Genomic DNA, 21,184 nt, shown 5'->3' with positions numbered 1-21,184 from the left:
CTATAATCAAGAACTGGTCATGGACAAAATTTCTGTTATTTCTGAGTAGCAGTATCTTTTTCAGTTTACTTCAAAATAACGTGATTGTTTATGCATAATGATTATTTTTCAGGAAAGAAGTTGAATATGCAGCAGTAGCCATAGTAGTTTCACTATTGTTGATGTTGAGTGTGTTATTATTGTATTACAAACGACATTGTCATTTGCACAACAAAATACCAGGTAAGAATATGGGAATAAGCTGTGATACATAGTTATATTTTATGGGTTGAGCAAACTGGGATAAAATGACTAAAGTCGCAAGTGACATGTCATGATGTCAACAGCCATCACATACAACATAAGGTTTTCTATATCGTAACACCTCTAATTCTCATTACACAGAACTGCCAATTCTACGACGTATGATTCTTTATACTAGTTTATTGTTTATAGTTGTATAGCTGGTATACTCTGAAGAAAATACTGGTGGCACTGGTAAGATACTAATTGATTAGATGGAGGGTTAGTACTTTAGGATACTATGGGATGAACAAGGATTTGTAACGGAAGAAGTGGAGGCTTTAAACAGAAGGGCAGGGGCAGCATCAGCTGATAGATCAAACAATGGTGGTCAGATGATTATGAAATCAGTGGCAACTCCCTCTGTGAACCACTACATGCACTACTGGCATTACTCCTAACTCAGCAAACCAAGATTCTTGTTCAGAAGATATGTAAGTTGATCATACGTGGTAATATTTTAAACCAGATGCACATCCCACAGTCAGCCAACTTTGGATGTCTACATGGTTGCTGAATTTGGTTTGTAAACATTGTGCATCTGTGTGACTGTGTGTCCAGCATGTGAGTAAAAACTGTTTGTCAGTGTGTGAGAAATGAAGGCTACACAAACACTGCAGTAAAGTTTTAGACAGCTAAATTTTAGTGTGAGGTGCATGCTAACAGAAGTGATTACTGTGACAGTGAAATATGAATGAAACTGGTTTCTGAACATGCTCAGAACAGTTTTTCTCCTTGGCTACACAATTACTTCAACAACCAAACAATGACAGCACTGGCCTTGTAGTAAAATGATGTATTCCTTTGAATAAAGAGTCATAGCACTCTTATACATGTATGAAAGTCTAAAAGCAAACTCAAAAAGGCTTTGTCAAGTGAATTTCCGAGCAGCTACTTGACTAACACTGCATGTGGTCAATTTGTATTCCATTGACCAAATATGCATTAAATTAAGTGTCAGTATAATTTTGCAGTTCCAATCAATCATAATCATAGGTCACATTTTGTCAGGGTCAACCAGGTCTGATCCGCTTTGTAGAATATCAAGGTGTGACCCATGTGTGAAATGAATAATTATTAATGAAGTGGAATCATTGCATGTACATGTCACACTGTCTGTAGGTAGGCATGAAGCCACACCCACTTGTAGGAAAGTGTTAAGATGTCTGTAGGCTTAAGTGGAAGCTCACTATTATAATTTTGATTGTTAATCATAAAGTTACATGGATTAAAGTTCTGTTATCACTTCTTGCAGCAATGGAATTAATGCCCACCAATTAGCATGTGCACTTTCTTGAATCCATCCAATGTAGGACAATCATACCATGAAATAGTTCTTAGTTGTTCGAGCAGGTAAAATACCATGGTATTTTGGTGTTGTATGTGCATCCAAGCATTCCATAACTAATCAAAATCTCAACATCACTACATATTTGTATATTGAGAGGGATTCTTTCCTCATTTGTTGTGCAAAGCATGCCAGGCACTAAAGTATTTCTTTAATATTATGTATTCGAATAGTGGAAACATCCTGGGACATTGATGATGAGAATAATGGGTTACAGAATTACAAGTGTACATTATAATTACATAGTTTGATAATTCATTAGCTGGATAGTGTAAGCAGATATTTTTACACCTGCTAGGTCACTTATTTAAGGTTCAAAGATCTTGAAGGATAGTAAGATGTGTGAATTATTCATTGCAGTATGAGTAGTTATAATAACTCAAGTTTTAATGTTTAGCTACAGTTGCATGAAGTATGTAATTAAGCTGGAGCACTAAACAATTAGCATAGTAAGTCCTGTTTGATTTGCTGAGTTAAAAGTGGTTTCTGCAAAAGGTAAATGGGATTGTTATTGTCAGTTCGGTGCTGCCCATTGTGTGAAAGGTGCCACTATATAACCCCTTGTTTCCTAAAATGGGTGTTCACAGATTACTATAGCTAACTACATGACTACTGCATTACCATGCACCACCCTTGTTGTTGGCTTAAACAAAGAGTTTATTTTTATGAAAAATATATGCCTAAATCCAACAAATCAAAAAACTAATATTGATACATGTGTTTAGTAGTTCGCTAATTTATTGTGTGTCACCATCTTTTGCCATCTTCTGCATTTCAATAACCAAGACACCACCGTTATCCTTATCTGTTGTCAGTTCACCAATGTAATCTTCATCAGAACTAGCAGTATTCCAATCTGGTTGATCCTGACCACAAAATATAGTTAGTAACCAGTGCCCTCTTGTGGTGATGCAGTCCATGCTTGTAGTACTACAGATTTTCCACTATAGGCAACTGAGGACTGATTTGATTCCAACCAATGCATCTCACATCCTTTGGTGGGCAGCCTGGAGTCCCATTCTAAAACAATGTGCTAATAATTTACAAATTGTCCACATAATTATACACAGTAGAACCTATTACCTCCCAGCCAAAAGTGGTGAATTCAATTCAATTCAATTCTGATGAATTTGGTTCCAAATCCTAGTTAAACTTGTAGAAGGCAACATGAAAACTAAAAATTTTTGCCATTAACCTACTATCACAGCCACTTCTTGGCCGCAACCTGAGATTTCACATCTTTTTTCACCATGGCTTTTTAAAAAGGGGCTGCACCCATTTTTACAGCTTAGCTGTTTTGGATTAGATATCATTTCTTTTTGTAATTACAATATTTGGGGCTTATTTTTAACCTGTAATTTTTCTTTACTGCAGAAAGGAGAAAGAGATCCAGAGCTAACATTTCATTCGCAGATAATGCTTTTTGCTTTAAATTGTACAAATTTGTTATTTCTGCTGTATGAAATTATTGCATGAACTTAATTCCTTTATGGGTTTGCTTGCTTTTTAGCAGCTGCAATCTCTACCAGTTGACTTGATTGTAGCTGAATGTTCTACAGGGCCAGTGACAAGAAGCTGAATTCTCCACTGTTTGTAGCTGCCGGGTGACTCTTTTGTAGCTGAATTCTCTACTGGGTAACTAGTGTTTAGCTGTACTCTCTACACAGAGTGACTTGTTTGTAGCTGAACTCCCAAGAGGGTGACTTATCTGTTGAACTATTAAAAGGGTGACTTTTTTTGTAGCTAAACTCTCTACTGGGTGACCTGTTTGTAGCTGAGCTCTCTACAGGTGGGTTGTTTGCAGCTGAACTCTATATCAGGTGGCTTGTTGTAGCTGAACTCTCTACTGGGTGTTGTATTCTTTACAGGGTAACTTGTTTGTAGCTGCATGAACTCTCTAAAGGTGAGTTTGTTTGTGACTGAACTCTCCACAAGGGGATTTGTTTGTAGTTGAACTCTCTACTGGGTGACCTGTATGTAGCTGAGCTCTCTACAGTGTGACATTTTTGTAGCTGAACTCTCTACCAGGTGACTTGTTTGTCTGACTTGTTTGTTTGTAACTGAATTGTCTACTGGGCGAATTGCTTGTAACTGAACTTTCCATGCCACAGGATGATTCATGTAGTTGAATTCTCTACAGAGTGACTTGCCTGTAGCAGAACTTGACTTGTTTGTAGCAAAAACTCTTTACAGGGTGACTTAAACTCTCTTCTGGGTAATCAGCTGTAGCTGAACTCTCTACATGTGACCTTTTTGCTACTGAATTCTCTACCAGGTGACTTGTTTGTAGCTGAACTCTCCACAGGGTGATTTGTTTGTAGCTGAACTCTCTACAGGGTCATTTGTTAGTAGCAGAACTCACTACAGTGACTTTTTGTAGTGGAAATCTCTACTTGGTGACTCTTTTGTACCTTAAGTCTCTACTGGGTGACTTATGTAGTTGAATTATTGACACAGTGACTTGTTTGTATTGAACTCTCTACTCGGTTATTTGTTTGTAGATAAACTCCCTACTGAGTAACTTGTTTGTAGCTGAACTCCCTAAAGGATGACTTGTTTGTAGCTGATTGTGGCTGAACTCTCCACAGAGTGGCTGTACATGTTTTTATAGCTGAACTGTCTACTGAATGACTTGTTTGTGCCTGAAGTCTCTACTGGGAGATTAATTTGTTTGCAGCTGAATTTTACAGGTGACTTGTATGTTGCTAAAATCTCTACCAGGTGGTTTGTTTGTTGCTGAACTCTCTACAGGGTAATTTACATGTAGTTGAAGTCTTTAGAAAGTGACTTTTTTGTCCACAGGATAATTATTTGTAGCTGAACTCTCTAGTGGGTGACACTTTTGAGGCTGAACTCTCAATCCACAGGCTGATTTGTTGTGACTTGTTTGTTGCTAAATTCTCTACCAGGTGATCATGACTTGTTTGTACTATAGCTGAACTCTCAATCCACAGGCTGATTTGTTTGTAGCTGAACTCTCTATACAGTGTAACATTTTCGTAGCTTAACTCTCTACGAAGTGACTTGTTTATAACTGAATTCTTTAATGGGTGACTTGTCTGTTGCTAAATTCTCTACCAGACAACTTGTTTAAAGCTGAATTAACTTTCCACTGGGTGAATTAATTATACATAGCTGAACTCTCTACAGTGTGACATTTTTGTCACTAAACTCTCTACCGATTTGCTTGTAGTTGAACTCTCTACAGGTGATTTGTTAGTAACTCATTTCTATGCTGGGTGACTTGCTTGTAACTGAAATGTCCAGTTTGTAGCTGAGCTCTCTACAGAGTTACTTGAACTCTCTACAGGGTGACTTGTTTTGTAGCTAAACTCTCTACTGGATAATTTGTTTGTAGCTGAACTCTCTACAAATGACTTGTTTTTTGCTGAATTCTCTACCAGGTGACCTGTTTGTAGCTGAACTCTCCACTAGGAAATTTGTTTATAGCTGAATTCTCCATTCTTTGTAGCTGAACCGACTAAGGATGACCTGTTTGTAGCTGAACTATCCATATGGAGGATTTGATTGTAGCTGAGCTCTCTACAGAGTGACTTTTTGTAGCTGAACTCTCTACTGGGTGACTTGTTTGTAACTGAACTCTCTTCTGGGTGACTGGTTTGTACTGAAATGAGTTGATTGTAGCTATACTCTCTAGTTTCTACAGGTGACTTGTTTTGCGCCTGTAGCCAGGGGGGTGTGGGGGATTCTGAAGAACCACCTTCTTGGAAAAAAGGTCCACAATTTCATAAAAAAAGGTCCACAACTTTAGGAAAAGGTCCACAATTTTAGCAAAAAGGTCCACAATTTTAGCAAAAAGGTCCACAATTTTGGCAAAAAGGTCCACAATTTCAGTATAAAGTCCAACTTTTTGAGTAGCAAAAGTCCGTTAGCTTCAGTTTACTTGGAATATGTAAGCTAAATTAAGTGCTCCAAGTCGCTGATTCTGTGCTTGTAACAAAAAATTGAAATACTCTAATAGAGCATTCAACAATCACTCTAATAGAACAATCACTTTTACATTTCTTTTAAAAGCTGCATGTAAACATTTAATTCATTTACAAAAACATAATGAGGTAGTCTAAAATACACTCCAGCAGCACTTCCAGTAAAATATGAAAATTCTTGCCCCCAGACTCCTGGCCCATGAATAACATCCATCTCCTCTTTGCTTCAACTCCATGGCCATGCAATGTGCATATAAAATTAATTTCATTGCCTGCTCCACTGCCCTTGCTGAGAGAGAGCACTCAGGCTTTGCCATCCATATTACATTCCAATACATTTAGACACTGATGATGTAACAGTAGCAGTATAGTATACTTTTGCCAGATGTTGTCCATCGAGCTAGTTAGTATTGATCCTGAATTTGCTGCCACCCCCCTAGTTTCTTTGCACACCCTGTGTAATCATCATACCACACAAAAAGGTCCACCTTTTCTTAACTGTTAAAGAGTCTACCCAGATAAAAGTCTGGCTACTGCCCTGAAGGATGACACTGGTAAATGTATGAAGAATGCATTGTACATAGCTAATGCGGTATGAACAAAAGGCGCCTCTCAGATCAAAGCAACGTCGAACAGTGAAAAATCAAGCCTGTAGTCTTATAATTTATTTATTTATTTTTATTGGCTTAACCAAGAGGTAAGGTAAGTACAGAAGGAATCAAGGCCTATATGGGTCCTTCCTACAAACACAGGAACAGGAAAAAAAACAAACAAACAGTTACAGGAACACAAACACAGAATACAAAAACAAATGCACACTATAAAAACATCTACTTAATTAGAACAAAGAAGACTATAGCTACAACAACCACCTAAAAGAGGCACGATGGGAAGTAGATAAAACGTTATAAGGGATACAGTTCCAAAAGAGATACTAGCTAGCTAGCTATTTACAAAAAACGAATACCTATACGAGTTTATAGATGACTATTTAGCTACATAAAAGACTGAGTGAATGTGACCTTGTTGCAGCAGTAGACAAAATAAAATGATTATTAAAATATAGGAGATAGCTATGTTGATGGAGCAATGCCTTGGCCATTATCCCGGCGGCATCGACTTTCGTTTGTCTGAAGGCATCAGTCAGTCAGTCAGTCAGTCAGTCAGTCAGTCAGTCAGTCAGTCAGTCAGTCAGTCAGTCAGTCAGTTATACTCAATCAGTAGAAAATTCCATTTATAAAATTCCATAGCAACTTTCTGTCACCCTGTGGCATTTTAATGCCAAGATGATTCAGTACGCCCTCTCTTCTGAGGACGACTTGGATTTTGGTTAAGTAATGTAGTGTAGCTGTACCGTAGTTAGTTAGTTACTATATAGTTTAGTTAGTGTAGCTAGTTGTAACTTTTTATTATTAATCGCTTTATTAGGCCAGGCATACTTGATTAATTGTTTCTCATCCCTGCCTACATCCCTTTTTACACCACCGCCTCTAATTTCATTATTGCTGTTATCAGCCACGTGCTCATGTATTTTGGTGTTAAGAAAGCTAGCTATCATTTTACATTACAGCAAATCTCACTTGCACCTCAGAAACAGTGGTAAAACGTAAGTACTAGTTCTTAAAAGGCTTTAGCTAACCTTTAGAGTAACAAACAGCTTGATTTGGGGTATTTTCTTTAACAATGAATAATGAAAAATGACCTCCTGCCTGCATGGAAATTTGAAATTTTGTGAATGAGAAACAAGTAATCAAGTTTGCCTGGCCTTATTATATCATACTTGTTAAAAGTGTTTGGGTCGATCTGAAGACTTGCTTGGGCTTAGTTTTACCTAACTAATATAACTACTGCCTCAGTCATCGATGTCAGGGAAAAGTGAGGCTGGTTTTTGGGTTAGTATAGTGTTGTTCCAGTATCAGCTAGTTGTTACAGTTCTAGTTCCAGTTTTGGAACCATAATCTTTAAAATTACAGTTCCAGTTCTAGTTCTGGAACCATAACCTTTAGAATTTCCAGCAGTTCTAGTTCCAGTTCTGGAACCATAACCTTTAGAATTAGAGTTCCAGTTCAGGAAGCATGACGTTTAGAATTATTCTTCAACTTCTAGAACAACACTAATTTAACTTAAGTATTACCAAAAGCCCATAATGAATTATGGACACTCACCATTAGTTAGTCTTGCCAGGTTTAATTGTTCATACATGCAACTAACTATAACACTAACACTATATAGGGTAGTACTAAAAGACCTGTAGCTAATTATCAAACACTGAACAGTGTGACTTAGCCAGCGGTGCATTTGGCATTCTCTTCTAATATCATAGCTAATCAATTGTTTCAAGCAGTGTTTTAGCACACTGATGCATACATGGTTGTACTATATACAGCTTTTATACTACATTGTGTGCTTTTGTCAGCAAATAAATTCTGGTCTTGTAAGAGCATAAAATCTCACTGGCAAAAGCTGGTTACAACCAATTCCAGTTCCAGTATTAGTTCCAGTACTTGATATATTTTCTTTATAGTTCTAGTTCTAGTTTTGAGGAAAGCAAAATTATAGTTCTAGTTCCAGTTCCAGTCTTAAGGAAAGCAAAATTATTGTTCCAGTTCCAGTTCTAGTTCTAGAAGTGGAATAAAAACGGCTGGAATTAGTTCCAGTACTGAGAACTGGAACAACACTATTGTGGGTGATGTTATTTCATGGGCCACACCCACCCCTTTGTGGTCTCTACTATACAGTACTATCGTACTTTATGATAGCTTCATTCACACAACTTTGACGCCAGCATGGCTGTGATGGATGAAAACAGTTTGCGGACTATTGTCCGCCATCATGGCAAAATAGGTCTTGATCATTGACCTTCACGTCGCAATCGTAGTAATAATAGTAAGCGCTTACAGTAAAAAAAACAAAACCAAAAAAGTACAGTGACTAGCTATTGGAGTGACACCTCTTGACGAGTGATGTATTTGACAGCTGCAGTCATGTTTGTCATTGAAAAGGTATCACATGGTACACTATCATCCCTTGCATTTTATCCTGCCCATACCATCAACAACATCTTATCAACAATCATTTTACTCAAGATCAATCAAAGAATGGAATGAACTGCCTGTATTTATTATAGAGATGACAAACTACGATGAGTTTACAACTAACTTGATATCACACTTTACAAACAATCAGCACCACACTAGTTAGTATATAATTGTACCTAATACTGTGATTCCCCTTTTTTCCTGGGCCAGCTGTGCTGACTGCCCGGTAATCATAAATAAAATAAATAAATATTTTTTCGTTGCTAAGCAACGACTACCCGCTTACAGGTAATTATAGCGTATTATAGTATTGAAATTCGACAAGCTACTAGCTACAAGCTACCTCGGAAAGGGTTTCAGCTGAAACCATTGCAATCCCCATGTGACCATATGGTAAAATCCGAGGTAAACTCCGTGACGACGACGAAGTCCTGCAGTTAAACCGGAATTGAGTGATGTTTATTGTAACAAACTATTATTTATTTAATTATGACAGTTTGTTGGAATAAGCATTGTAGCTTACGTGTTCCCTGAGCGGAATTGCATTTCCCCACACATACCTCTAGGGTTCCGTGCTTTCCCCCACGGCACTTTTTGAGTCTCATGATGGCAGCAGGGTGCGGGGGAACGTTCTACCCGGGGAAACACATATCACTGAGACTTGTATATAGCTAGATTGCTAGTCAGTTCAGAGAGATATGTGTGCAGGACGCGAAACATGATCCGTGCTGTACCCGGGGGAAACACCGGATTAGCTACAACTTGACGTAATTTACATGGCTATCAAACTAGCTAAATAAGCAGAGAAAAGTACTTCAACTTTTGTCACTGACCTGAACACTAGTGATTGCCTATTGTGGGATGCTGCCTGTGAACTTTGGATATATGGTCGGTTACCTGTTCACAACTACAGGCAAGTTGAATAATTGATTAGCTACGTATATAAACTTAAAAGTATCGGGTATAGCTAGCTACAGGCACAGCCTTTATACTTGGCAGTATTGGTTAGGTATAACCAAGCCCAAAAGTTCCTTTGGTAAAGCCCTAAGTGGATATTTTTTTTAATTATTCAATGGAATTTTCGACTAACTGAATAACTTCCTGACTGATGCCTTCAGACACATGTAATTCAATAATGTATTGTGAAGCTGGTTTTAGGGTGATATTTTTGGCCAGAAAAGCCCAAACCTTCATGATCCCTAATATACAGTAGTACTGTACTGTATGATAGACATTGGGATGGAAATAAATTCACTCACAGATTTACTACAACCATCTGGTCCAGGAGATATATTGTTATGCGGATCCAAATTTTATTATCAATAATCTTTCAAGTAATTTTGATTGGGTCAGTAATGAGATGAGCATCAGTTGGCTCTACTGTAAGGACGGAGGTGGTATCCTCACATGTGAAAACACTAGAAATGTTATTGTTAAACATATATTGCATTTCAGCGTTAGAACTCGCTGTAGAGCCATCATGACAAAGTAATTTATGCAGTAATACTGAGACTTGTTTTCTTTATCTATTAAGTATTGTGACATGAGTTATAAAAATACTTAACGGCCATTGCTCCTCAACAATTATTTTTCAATGGTACACAATGGAGTTTCAGTCACCATGTACTAGTATCTCTGTCAAAAGCTGGGATAAGATTGGATGAAATACTAGCTCTTAGTCCGACAAACGTAATATCAATTTTTCACAGATCAGTAGTGAACATTAAACACTTTGTACAATGGTTATCCCAAGTGATCAACTAACCTAGCAAACTTCTACACTGAATTATTGAGCAACAATTGTTAAACAATTTATGAAATTACGTCATGATACGTTTTGCATGCTTTCCTCTATCTATTTATGGCTGTACTTATGCTGAAAATACCAAGGTCTGTTGGTTACTTGTACCTACAGCCATAACATATGTACAATACAATACCAGTAATCAGTAATGAAACCAATAGCATTAATGTAATGTTCAGTCTTGTGGGGGAAGATTTCTGCACACATGCAGAGTGAAAAAACAGCACATAATTATTAAACTAACTAAAGTATACATATACTGTAAACCACTACAAGAACTACTATTACAATAAAGCAATCATATACAGAACTAGCTATAGTCTGGCACTGCGGAGTGAGGCAAGGGTATGGTCTGTATCAATACTAGCATTTGTACAGCTGGAATGTAATTAACAGCTGTACACAGCATGATTTTTATGACAAGTACAAGGTCATTGTCAAGGTGTAATTAACAGCTGTGCACAGCATGATTTTTATGATAAGCACAAGGAAAAATCAGGGAATTTTAAGCTTGATTGTACTGAAACAAGGCCTAAGGGTATAGCAGATACTAGTGGACATTTTATCCCTATTTCAGTCTATTATGTTAAATGATCAAGTCGATGCTTTTCCAGGAAATATTAGGCTTAATTATATGTATGCTTCTGGTTCCTGTTTGGTCATTTTTTCCTGAATGAATTGTTCAATCACTATACAATGATAGTTTACAGTTTTATATTGTTGAAAAGATTGTAATAGTCTTGTAAATACCTTATATAGAGACGCACTAATGTATAATATTATATCAACCATGTTTGCCCTTATAATTCCATGTACTGCTATAAAAATAATGTAGTACACCACATTAAAAATAAAAAAATAAACAAACCTTATCACGTTAACTTTAGGAAGTGGTAGGAACAAAAACACATTTCATGCTGTGAAGTTTTAATAAAAATAATTGACTTTGCACAACCTTACTTAAAATGACAGATAAAATACATGCGCTTCTCTACCCAACAATATGCCTGCATCTGATGTTGATAAGATTTCTTTCAAAATAGTCACTTTAAAATCTTGAATTACTTTAAAATGCATGCAGGTAATAAAGTACTTTTAAGCACTGACATTCGTCATACTTTATGTAGCATTATTAGGTTATGTTGTCTCAGTCATCATCCAATCATCCCCACAATTGGGAGTGGACACAGTGTGTGATAACCAAGATGTGACTCTGTTTTGTCAAACTGACCAGGCAGGTAGCACAGTTACCTGGCACTGGTCCAACCAATCACAACATGGAGACACCATCACTGTGGTAGCCAGGATGATTGGCGTGGTGTACACTTGTAAGGCATTTGTACCAGTACCACATGCGGTCGAACTTTGGACACTTAACATCAATGTAGTGGCCAATGGTGAGCAGGATGTATCTAAAATGTTTATGATGTGTGGATTATAGGAGCTCCACCTCAGCTTGACAGATACAACTTCAGTCCCTACATTTCAAAATATGAAGGAAGCAATTTAACCTTAGTCACTAAGATAATCAGTGATCTCCCATTGTCCAGTGGTGACGTATTGAAGTGGGTAAGGCTTCACCAACCTTTTCCTTTAACTGCTGTGGTGGATAACTATACTATTTATGAAGTACTATACAGTAGACTATCACTATATGAGTTGTCATTTGAAGATGACAGTGGCAACTATACCAACATTGTTAGTAATCAGTGTGGAACCACCTCTGTATCTGTGTACATTGATGTGAGGAAAGGTAGGGGGTTGCTTTGTTATGACAAACTGTTGTATTATATCTTCCAGCTCCCATTTGTAACAACTCAGGTAGTGTGGTTGTACCACAAAAAAATATTATGACAGTTAAAGGAGAGTCTATAACGCTTCACTGTCTCTTCAAAGGAAACTTAGAAATTTTATTTCCTACCATGTCAAGTTATTGGATGATCGGGCCCCATGGTCAATACACAGAGTCCACAAACATCACAGACAATTCTACTGACCCATATCGTATTGCTGTTTACCAAACTTGTTTAAGTGAAGATGGATCTTGTTGTAACTTCACTAACCAATTGAACATAATAAAGGTCCCGCTAGAACTGCACAATGTTAATCTGACATGTGGGGAAGTACTAAATGAGGTTTCAAGAGAACATACTGCTTTAATGAGTAAGTACTAGTGCACGCACCTGCATCATTTCTTTATTGTGTAGAAGCTCATGTGGCTCTGTGAACAAAGACACAGTCTGCAACATTGTTAGCTACTTGTTGCAGTAGTCCCTTACTAGAGTTAATGTTAGCTGGCAAATCGAAAACCAGCTGTTCTCTATTATAAACTATAAAAGCATATTGGCTGGGTAGCTAAGGTTGCATGCTTTTCTAAGTTGCTGCTCGTAGTTGTGTAACAAGCTTTTGCTTTTGTAAGTTGATTCTCTACAATAAGTACACAATGAATAATGGTCTACAATAATTTTCAGATATAATTTTTCAGAGGGTATCTTTCCTAGACTCCCCAGAATGACATCCATGTCTGCTGCTCTACTGCATGTGTAACTTTTGCAGCCGGAGTTGCTCTTTCACCCAGTATTATACCTGAGTCAAACAGTGGCGTAGCTAAACCCCGGCTCTATCTGAACAATAGTACTGAGAAGATCAATAGGCTCTAATAGAGCAGTCAATTACTCTAATATAACAGTCAATGCATGTTTTTAAACAAAATTATAATGTAGCTACGTACTGTAGTTTTGTGAATTTAAGCTGTTGAAGGAGTTTTTGCATCAAAATAGCCACCAGGTGCAATCTCATAGTATACAAATTCCTCCTGGAGAGCATACCACAGACTCTCTAGCTATTGATACCACTCATACAGTTCACTGTGCCATCAGGTATCAGTGTTAGTCTATAGTTACACCACTGGAGTCAAATATGCTCAAAATTTTTACCCAAAATGCATTCGAATTTTACCTTTTTTTGGGTTAATTTATTTATTATTGTACTGGACTAGTCTGGTGACAGCCGCATTCAGTACCCGTGCCAGCCTTAAGGAAAATTGGTGCGTCCAATCAGATCGCTTAGCGACCAATTAACAACATTCTATGACGTGATTTCCGATTTAGGCTACTATGACTTCTGTTTGTACAGATCGAATTCTGGCTATTATTATTATTATTATTATTATTATTATTGTTACTGAGCAGACAGCACAGCTGATATGCTCAGGAAAAAAAAGCAATCATAATGAATTTAGCTACGTAGTTACAAAAGATTACAGTTATAGAGTTCCATACAATGTTTGCAGTTCCGCTGAAAAAGAGTCAATATTGTTGCTCTCAATGATGGAAGATGGTAAGTTGTTCCAATCCTTAATTGATCTGGCTGCTGCTGAATCTGCAGCATTATCACTAGGAACAAAGAGACGTTATAGTGGAATTCCGTTTTGAGGAGTGATGTATTGGCCGTTCTTCCCACAGGCTATGGGAAACGTTTGTGCTATGTTTGCCTTCCCCGAGTGTATAACTGCTTGTTAGATGCGACTTTTATAGTTGTTGTTGTAACTCCACTGACAGACATAATGAAATATCAGGTGCGTTAATTAATAAGAATATTGTACACGTGTTTCGCGCGCATTTTCAAATTATAATTGCATTCCATCTGCATAGGTACCGAATGCGGCTGTCACCAGACTAGTACTGGACAGCCAGTAATTAATGATGTGTCCAATTATGCTCTTCAGTGTTCTCTTGCATAATGCTCCTAGGTTAACAACACTTCTTACAATTATCTTGGAAGTTTTCAATCAGTTAATACTTAGTGCAAAGTGACTGTTCTATTAGAGAGTATCGATCTGAGGAGAGTTTTCACTGACTGCTCTATTAGGGAGTATGGATCTATTGTCATGGAATTAAGCTCCATAATTTGAAATATCCACCTATAAGTATCTGGCATAGCACTGCACCCTATTATGCTTTTTTTTATTATGCTGGCATATTTGACGCAGGCCTACGGGCCAGTATTTACTTTGCCCCATCACCTCTGTTTCAAAGACTCCAACTTAGGAACTTCTTTTGGAAGTGAGACTATTGTGTGTCTTGATTCAGCCATTCTTGGTTACTTCAGATGTATCATTCAGCACTTTTGGCTGCTAGTTACTTCTTTCTTGGACATACCTTTTTTGCAGCCAAGCTATATTTTTTGCATGCAGGACTTCACTTATTTTTGTGAATCGTATCATAGGTGTGCGATATATAGATCTGTTTCATCTGGTATGGCCATACAGGCAGCTCTAGGGCTCATCCTCACTATCATCAGTAGGCACTTTCAAGTTGGTAAAAAGTGTATCATGCGGCCCAAGAAGCCGGCACGCCACTCTGTGGGTATATTGACAGGAAGAAAGAAGACGTCATTTTCACACCTTTGTAGCTATCTCCGTGATCCCTTATCTGATAGAAACCAAATTTGCTTCGGCACGTGCATATCACATCACGTGAGGCAAATTGACATCGGGATTCTTCCTCCACTGACATCGCTTATCGGATATCGGCTCTGCACGGGTAGCACTAATTTCACAACGCTTGATGCCTTTTGTGACTAACTTAACACTTGTAAAAAAACAAAAAAAAATGTGAAAATTCTGAGCTCGACCCTCGGACGTTACGTAATAAATCAGAGCCATAACCACTGTATCACCGCTGCCAGCTGCCGGAACCCTGAATTTTAGACATACTTAAATGCAAGATAATATTAAAGAATGTGGCTGAACCCAAACCCTAATCCTAACTTTAGACTCAGTACTGATCATGAGAAATCATTCTTTAGATAGTAGAGGGCGCTTTAGCGCCCTATACTATCTTGAAACCAATTGTGGTATAATTCAATATATTTTTAATATTTTTGTTTTGTTTTGTAATCGTTTTTGTTTGTAATTGTAATTACTTTTCTCCCTTGCCATGCCCACGTTGGTATCACTTGATCACCAGCCTTGTGGTCGCATGTGACCGAGGGTTACTGAATTTGTAAATGTATATACATGTCTCATTTATTATGATGGTTTCAACAACGTGCGGGGGCGCCCGCGGGCATGAAGCATTGTGAAATTAGTGCAAACAGCTCTGCACGTCGGCGGCGGTGACCCTTCAGAGCCACCAGAGCCAACTATGTGTAGCAGATGCGATATCGAGACACTATTATTATATGTTATGATTGTACTAGCTATTATTGTAGGACTCACATCAGTGAGTATGTTACAATACAAAATAAAGCTACATCAATGTGATTTGATGTAAGAGATCCTTAAAAGTGTCTACATTTTTACAAGTTATAATATCTTCAGGTACTCTAACAGAACAGCCACCCCAATAGAGCATTCAGCTACGTTAATAACTTACTCACTTTGTGGAGAATTCGGCTACAAACAAGTCACAGTGTAGAGAGTTCAGCTACAAAGAAACTACCCTGTAGAGAGTTCAGCTACAAACAAGCTACCCTATAAAGATCAACTACAACTACTGAAATTGCTCTCAAATTTTAAGATCTACTTGAGCTAAAATTTCCCTGTATTGGAGAAGACCGCCGACTAGCATGCATCACATGCTAGTCTAGATGTGTTTATCATACTACTGTTGTTAATTTTTTGCTTTAATAATAATTGTGTAACCATAGGCCTGACATTGCAAGATTCTAAATTAGGAATGAGTCATCTAAATTCCTGGAGCCACACATGGACCCACTATCATATGTCTTTATACATACATTGTATTGTATTGAATTATGGCTGGTTATGTATGAACACACAGCCCCTTGTAGTCACTACCCTCACTGGGGGTATATAGAGCATTGAATGCCTACTGATTCTGTACAGCATCACAAAAGCACAAGATGAACAAGAAAGCAGCAATTAAGGCCTTTTTTTTAAACTTGAATCTGTGTTATTTATATTTATGAACACATCAAATTGGAGGCAATGAAGTTGGTTTCAAAGAATATGTGATTGCTGGTCTTGCATGAAAACGCTGGTCTAATATAGTTGTTGGTTTAATTTAGTGGCTAAGGTAAAATGTTGTTTGAAAGAAATATATTTCCAGGCCATAGTTTGAGACGATACAATGCATTAATGTATGGTTGTACTCTTCTACCTCCTCTAATAGTGGTATTTAATGTTCCTACGGTTGCCAAAACTAGTGCTCATAACACGAAAAGCAGTAAAATACTACAGTGTCAATTCAATGCTTCCACAATGAAGGACATCACATTTGTAGTATGGATGAAAGGTGATGTGGCTATCAACAGCTCAGATCACTACAAGATAAGAACATTCACAAAGCCAACAATAGATGATTTGATTATATCTGAACTAACCATCAATAATATCATTGCTTCAGACCAAGGAAAATACAGTTGCTATTGTTACTATAATAAAGAACTGGTCATGGCCAAAAATCCTGTTATTTCTGAGCAGCAATCTTTTTCAGTTTACTTCAAAAAACGTGAGTGTTTATGCATATTACAAATTCTCTAAATGGTTGTTTTTCAGGAAAGAAGTTTACAGTTGAATATATAGCAGTAGCCATAGTAGTTTCACTATTGTTGATGTTGAGTGTGTTAGTCATATTGTATTACAAACGACATCGTAATTTGCACAACAAAGTACCAGGTAAGAATGTGGGTATAAGCTATGATACATATAGTTATATTTCTATACCATGGGTTGAGCAAACTGAGGTAAAATGCCTAATATTATTGTGACATGTTGTGATATCAACAGCCATCACATATCAGTACACCTCTAATTCTCACTATACATGTACTGCTAATTCTACCATGTATGATTCTTAATACTTAGTTGTATGTATATTATTAATAATTATATAGCTGAAAAGGAGAAATTGGTATGCTCTGAAGAAAATACTGGTGGCACTGGTTAGATACAGTTAATATAGATGCAGGGTTTCATTGCTTAATACTTTAGGATACTATGGGATGAACAAAGGATTTGTAAAGGAAGAAGTGGGGAATTTAAATAGAAGGGTGGGGGCAGCATCAGCTGATAGATCAAACAATGGAGGTCAGATGATTACGAGATCAGTGGCCAACCATAATTCTCCCTCTGTGAATCCCTACACTACTGGCATTACTCCTAACTCAGCAAGCCAAGATTCTCATCCAGAAGGTATGCAAGTTGATCATAAGTAGCTGGTAATATTTTAAATCAGATACACATCCCACAGCCAACCAACTTTGGGGTGTGCACATGGTTACTGAATTTGTTTGTAAACATTGTGACTGACTCTGTCTGGCATGTGAGCAAAAAATGTTAGTCATAGTGAGAGAAATGAAGGCTATGCAGCAAACACTGTACTAGACTATTAGACAGATGAACTTTAGTCTGAGGAGGTACATGCTGACAGGAGGTGGTTACTGAGTGAAACAAGGATGAAACCAGTATTTGTCATGCTGTAAACAGTTTTTTCTGCTTGGTTATACAAGTGCTTCACCAACCAAACAATGACAGAACTGCCCTTGTAGTAAATGATGCATCCCTTTGAAATTAAAGGATCATATCATGCACTCTTGTACATGTATGAAGTCTAAAGCAAACTTGAGGTTTTGTCAAGAGAATTTCTGAGCACAGGACAGTATACGTAGCTAATTGGCTAACAGCATATCCCAGTTACCAAATATATATATATGCACAAATTAAAAGTGTCAATAATTTGTAGCCCCTGCTTGTAGATTTTGTAGTTTTGTAATTTTGTAGCTCCTGCTTGTAGATCTAGAATATCCAGGTGTGACCCACATGTGAAATGAATTAATAATTACATATACACATCATACTGTAGTCCTGCAGCAACCTGCATTATCAAGATTGTGTGTTACAGAATATGTGGAATCATGCCTTTTACCAATAAAGTGTGTTGAAGCCTGCATAGGTGTGTACAAAGCCTTTAAGCCACGCTCATATATAGGAATGTGTTTTGATGTCTGTATAGGGTTAGGTGGAAGCACATTAATTGATTGTTAATAATAAAGTTACATGGATTAATGTTTTATTATCATGATTTATTACTTTTTGGGTTAATTCCATGTGCACCTTCTTGAATCCATCCAGTATAGGACGATCATGCCATGAAATAGTTCTTAGTTGTTCAAGGCAGTTAAGATATCATAGTATTTTTAATTATTGTTATATGAGCATCCAAGCATTCTGTAACCTTTAAATTGGTTTTCTGTATGTGTGGCTATTGTTTTGAATTGGAGAGATTATATGTAGGTAGGGAGAAGTTATACATTAGGAGACTTGCAGTGTTTTCTGCAGCATAGGCAAAGGTGTAAACTCACAATGAAGTATTTGTGCAGTGGGTGTTAAGCCTATATAGGCATAGATTATTACTGACATGCCCATAAGTGAAAGTTTATCATAAGACAAGCTATTGTATAATTGTTGGAATTATTTAAAGGCAACTTGAAAGCTGGCTGTCTGTTCCGTCTCAACTTTATTGCCTTTCCACAAAGTGCAGGAATACTTAAAGCATGGTGGACTGTAGAACAACATTCTTTCATTTGTCAATAATATTAAGGAAGCCATGTGACATGCAAGAAGTAGTAGCTACCTTAGTTCGCAGAGCTCCCTAAATGCATATTTTACCTGGGATTACTGTCAAGGTCGGTGAGTCATCTAGGTGAGTAATACTGACATGGTTTCAACCCTAGCCTAGTTCCAACAAGTCTGCTTTTATAGACAATGAGCAGTCTTCAGCAGACATCATGAGTACCAAACTAATATAAATGTCTTGGACATGTCACTTAATGGTAAGTAATTATAATTGTAGTCTTTGACAACCATGGTTGTCAATGTCATATGGACAGACATCCCCATTCCCCACAGCATGTAAAATATATTCACTGCAAGCAGTATGTAAACTGTCTTTCCAGCTGAAACTAGTAAATATTTCAAGTTTTTACATTTATAGAGTAATTGTAAGTACCTCCAATTAACCAATATAAAATAGTTATATTATTTTCTACCTACAGAACATTACAACAAAACTTTGACAGAAATGGACTAAAACTAGAAGCTAATTTAAAGAGACTATGACACAATAACAAAGAAACAGATGCAGTGTCTATTTTTGTATTTTAATGGCTCTATTTCGGAGAGCAAATCAGCTATTTCATGTTGTTTGATATATTATAGCACATAATGCATAACCAATACTGTATATAGATATACATATACAAAATACTGAATTTCACTATACATGTATACATGCAAATGTCATTACAGTATCAGTAACCATAGTATTACATAAGTTATATAAGACAGCTGAAGTAATCCATATTAATTTATTTATTTATTAAGGCTTTACAGCACAAGTGCTGAAGGTCTGTAGAACACCTGGTCCTACGGTCTGTTTAAAGGTGTTATATTAAGTATGTTTGAAAATGTGCAGAAAGGAGAAAAAAATCCATGACTGGACCTGAGTAGCCTAGAACCTGCAGTCATACGATTTACGTTCGGACGCTTACAGCTAGGAGTCTGCCAGACAGTCAGGAGAACTACTTATTGTGATTACACATTAATACTAATAGCATCAAAACCCAGTTGGGTGATTGCTAATAAATAAATGTTTAATTAAATAGCTATTCAGTGTGTAGCTAGCTGCTATATGTATGCTCCTGCACGAACGAGCCTACGAAATTTCGAAGATGACTGCCCATATTTCATCTTTCAGGGGGAAAAAAAGTTCATCTTTCAGAAGAAATTTCAGGTCGTTACCTACCCCTTGCTCCTGCATGATGGAAGAACGGCTTTTAACCGAATGCAGGAGTCCAGTAAAAACTATATAAGCGCCATTCGCTATAGCTAATACTGTTTTTGCCGGTATGCTTAAACGGCGAGCTCAATCGCATAGTTAGCTATGTAGCTAGTCAGCATGTTTTAGCTAGCTCCTGTGCACGAGTGTAGCCGCTATAGACGCCACTGTTGTTAAGCAACTGCGCACGCATATTCTTGTACAACGCATGACGCTTTGCCTGATTGTACAGAAAATTGCATTGTCTTTGCAACAACCGGCCATGCGCGGTTTGAGCATGCGCGTGTTTTGAATAATAAAACGCGCGCAATACCGGGTATAACAGTCCGCATGTATCGAAGCCGTTCAATTCAGCGTCAGTTAAATCATTGTATAACCGGAATTATACACACTTTTACGGCAAGTATACCAGGAATGGTAGGATCATCACTAGTTAGCAAATACCAAAACCCTGTATTGCACGCATTTTATTATTCAAAACACGCGCATGCTCAAACCGCGCATGGCCGGTAGTTGCAAAGACAATGCAATTTTCTGTAACAACCTAGAAAGTCTCGCTAAGCGCCAACGAGACTTACTTACTGATTGACCCATAATACACGCTAGTCTGGCGCCGCCCGCCCCTTCGCATAAAGTAAGACAGATACTAAATCATTTCTAGCGCCCAGATTCGGCGCTAGCCAATTAGTGCATGCCAATGACGTTCACACAGAAATCGCCTTGGCAACACAATGCTTTTGTTCGAATTGAAGTCCTTTGTGGGAGTTGAACTCTGTTTCATGCTCCCACCCCCTGCAGTTTGGCCAGTAGACTGCAGGGCTTTCTTGTTAAGGCCCCTGTCCGGGGGTTTTGCTGTGTGTATGCTGGCGGTCCATGCGGTGTTTTTGTAGGCCTGTGTAGGCTCTGTAGGTTTAGCTGCTTTTTCTTTTTTCTGCTTTTTAAATTAAATTAGGTTTAACTTC

The 21,184-nt window shown here is 37.6% G+C and overlaps 1 protein-coding gene across 1 annotated transcript; it reads left to right on the top strand.

The window, feature by feature from the left end:
• Positions 1-173: 173 nt before the first annotated feature.
• Positions 174-19,693, top strand: LOC136239214 (uncharacterized). Its single transcript, XM_066029943.1, has 12 exons — positions 174-222; positions 436-477; positions 538-716; positions 767-804; positions 11,547-11,816; positions 11,861-12,172; positions 12,220-12,582; positions 16,557-16,895; positions 16,943-17,062; positions 17,281-17,328; positions 17,378-17,578; positions 19,441-19,693. Exons 4-12 carry the CDS (start codon positions 789-791, stop codon positions 19,473-19,475), a joined length of 1,704 nt encoding a protein of 567 aa, XP_065886015.1. The 5' UTR covers positions 174-222; positions 436-477; positions 538-716; positions 767-788; the 3' UTR covers positions 19,476-19,693.
• The last annotated feature ends 1,491 nt before the right edge of the window (positions 19,694-21,184 follow it).

This window comes from Dysidea avara, chromosome 11, assembly GCF_963678975.1.
Source record: "Dysidea avara chromosome 11, odDysAvar1.4, whole genome shotgun sequence".
Taxonomy (NCBI): domain Eukaryota; kingdom Metazoa; phylum Porifera; class Demospongiae; order Dictyoceratida; family Dysideidae; genus Dysidea; species Dysidea avara.
This window is presented reverse-complemented; position numbering and strand designations above follow the sequence as displayed.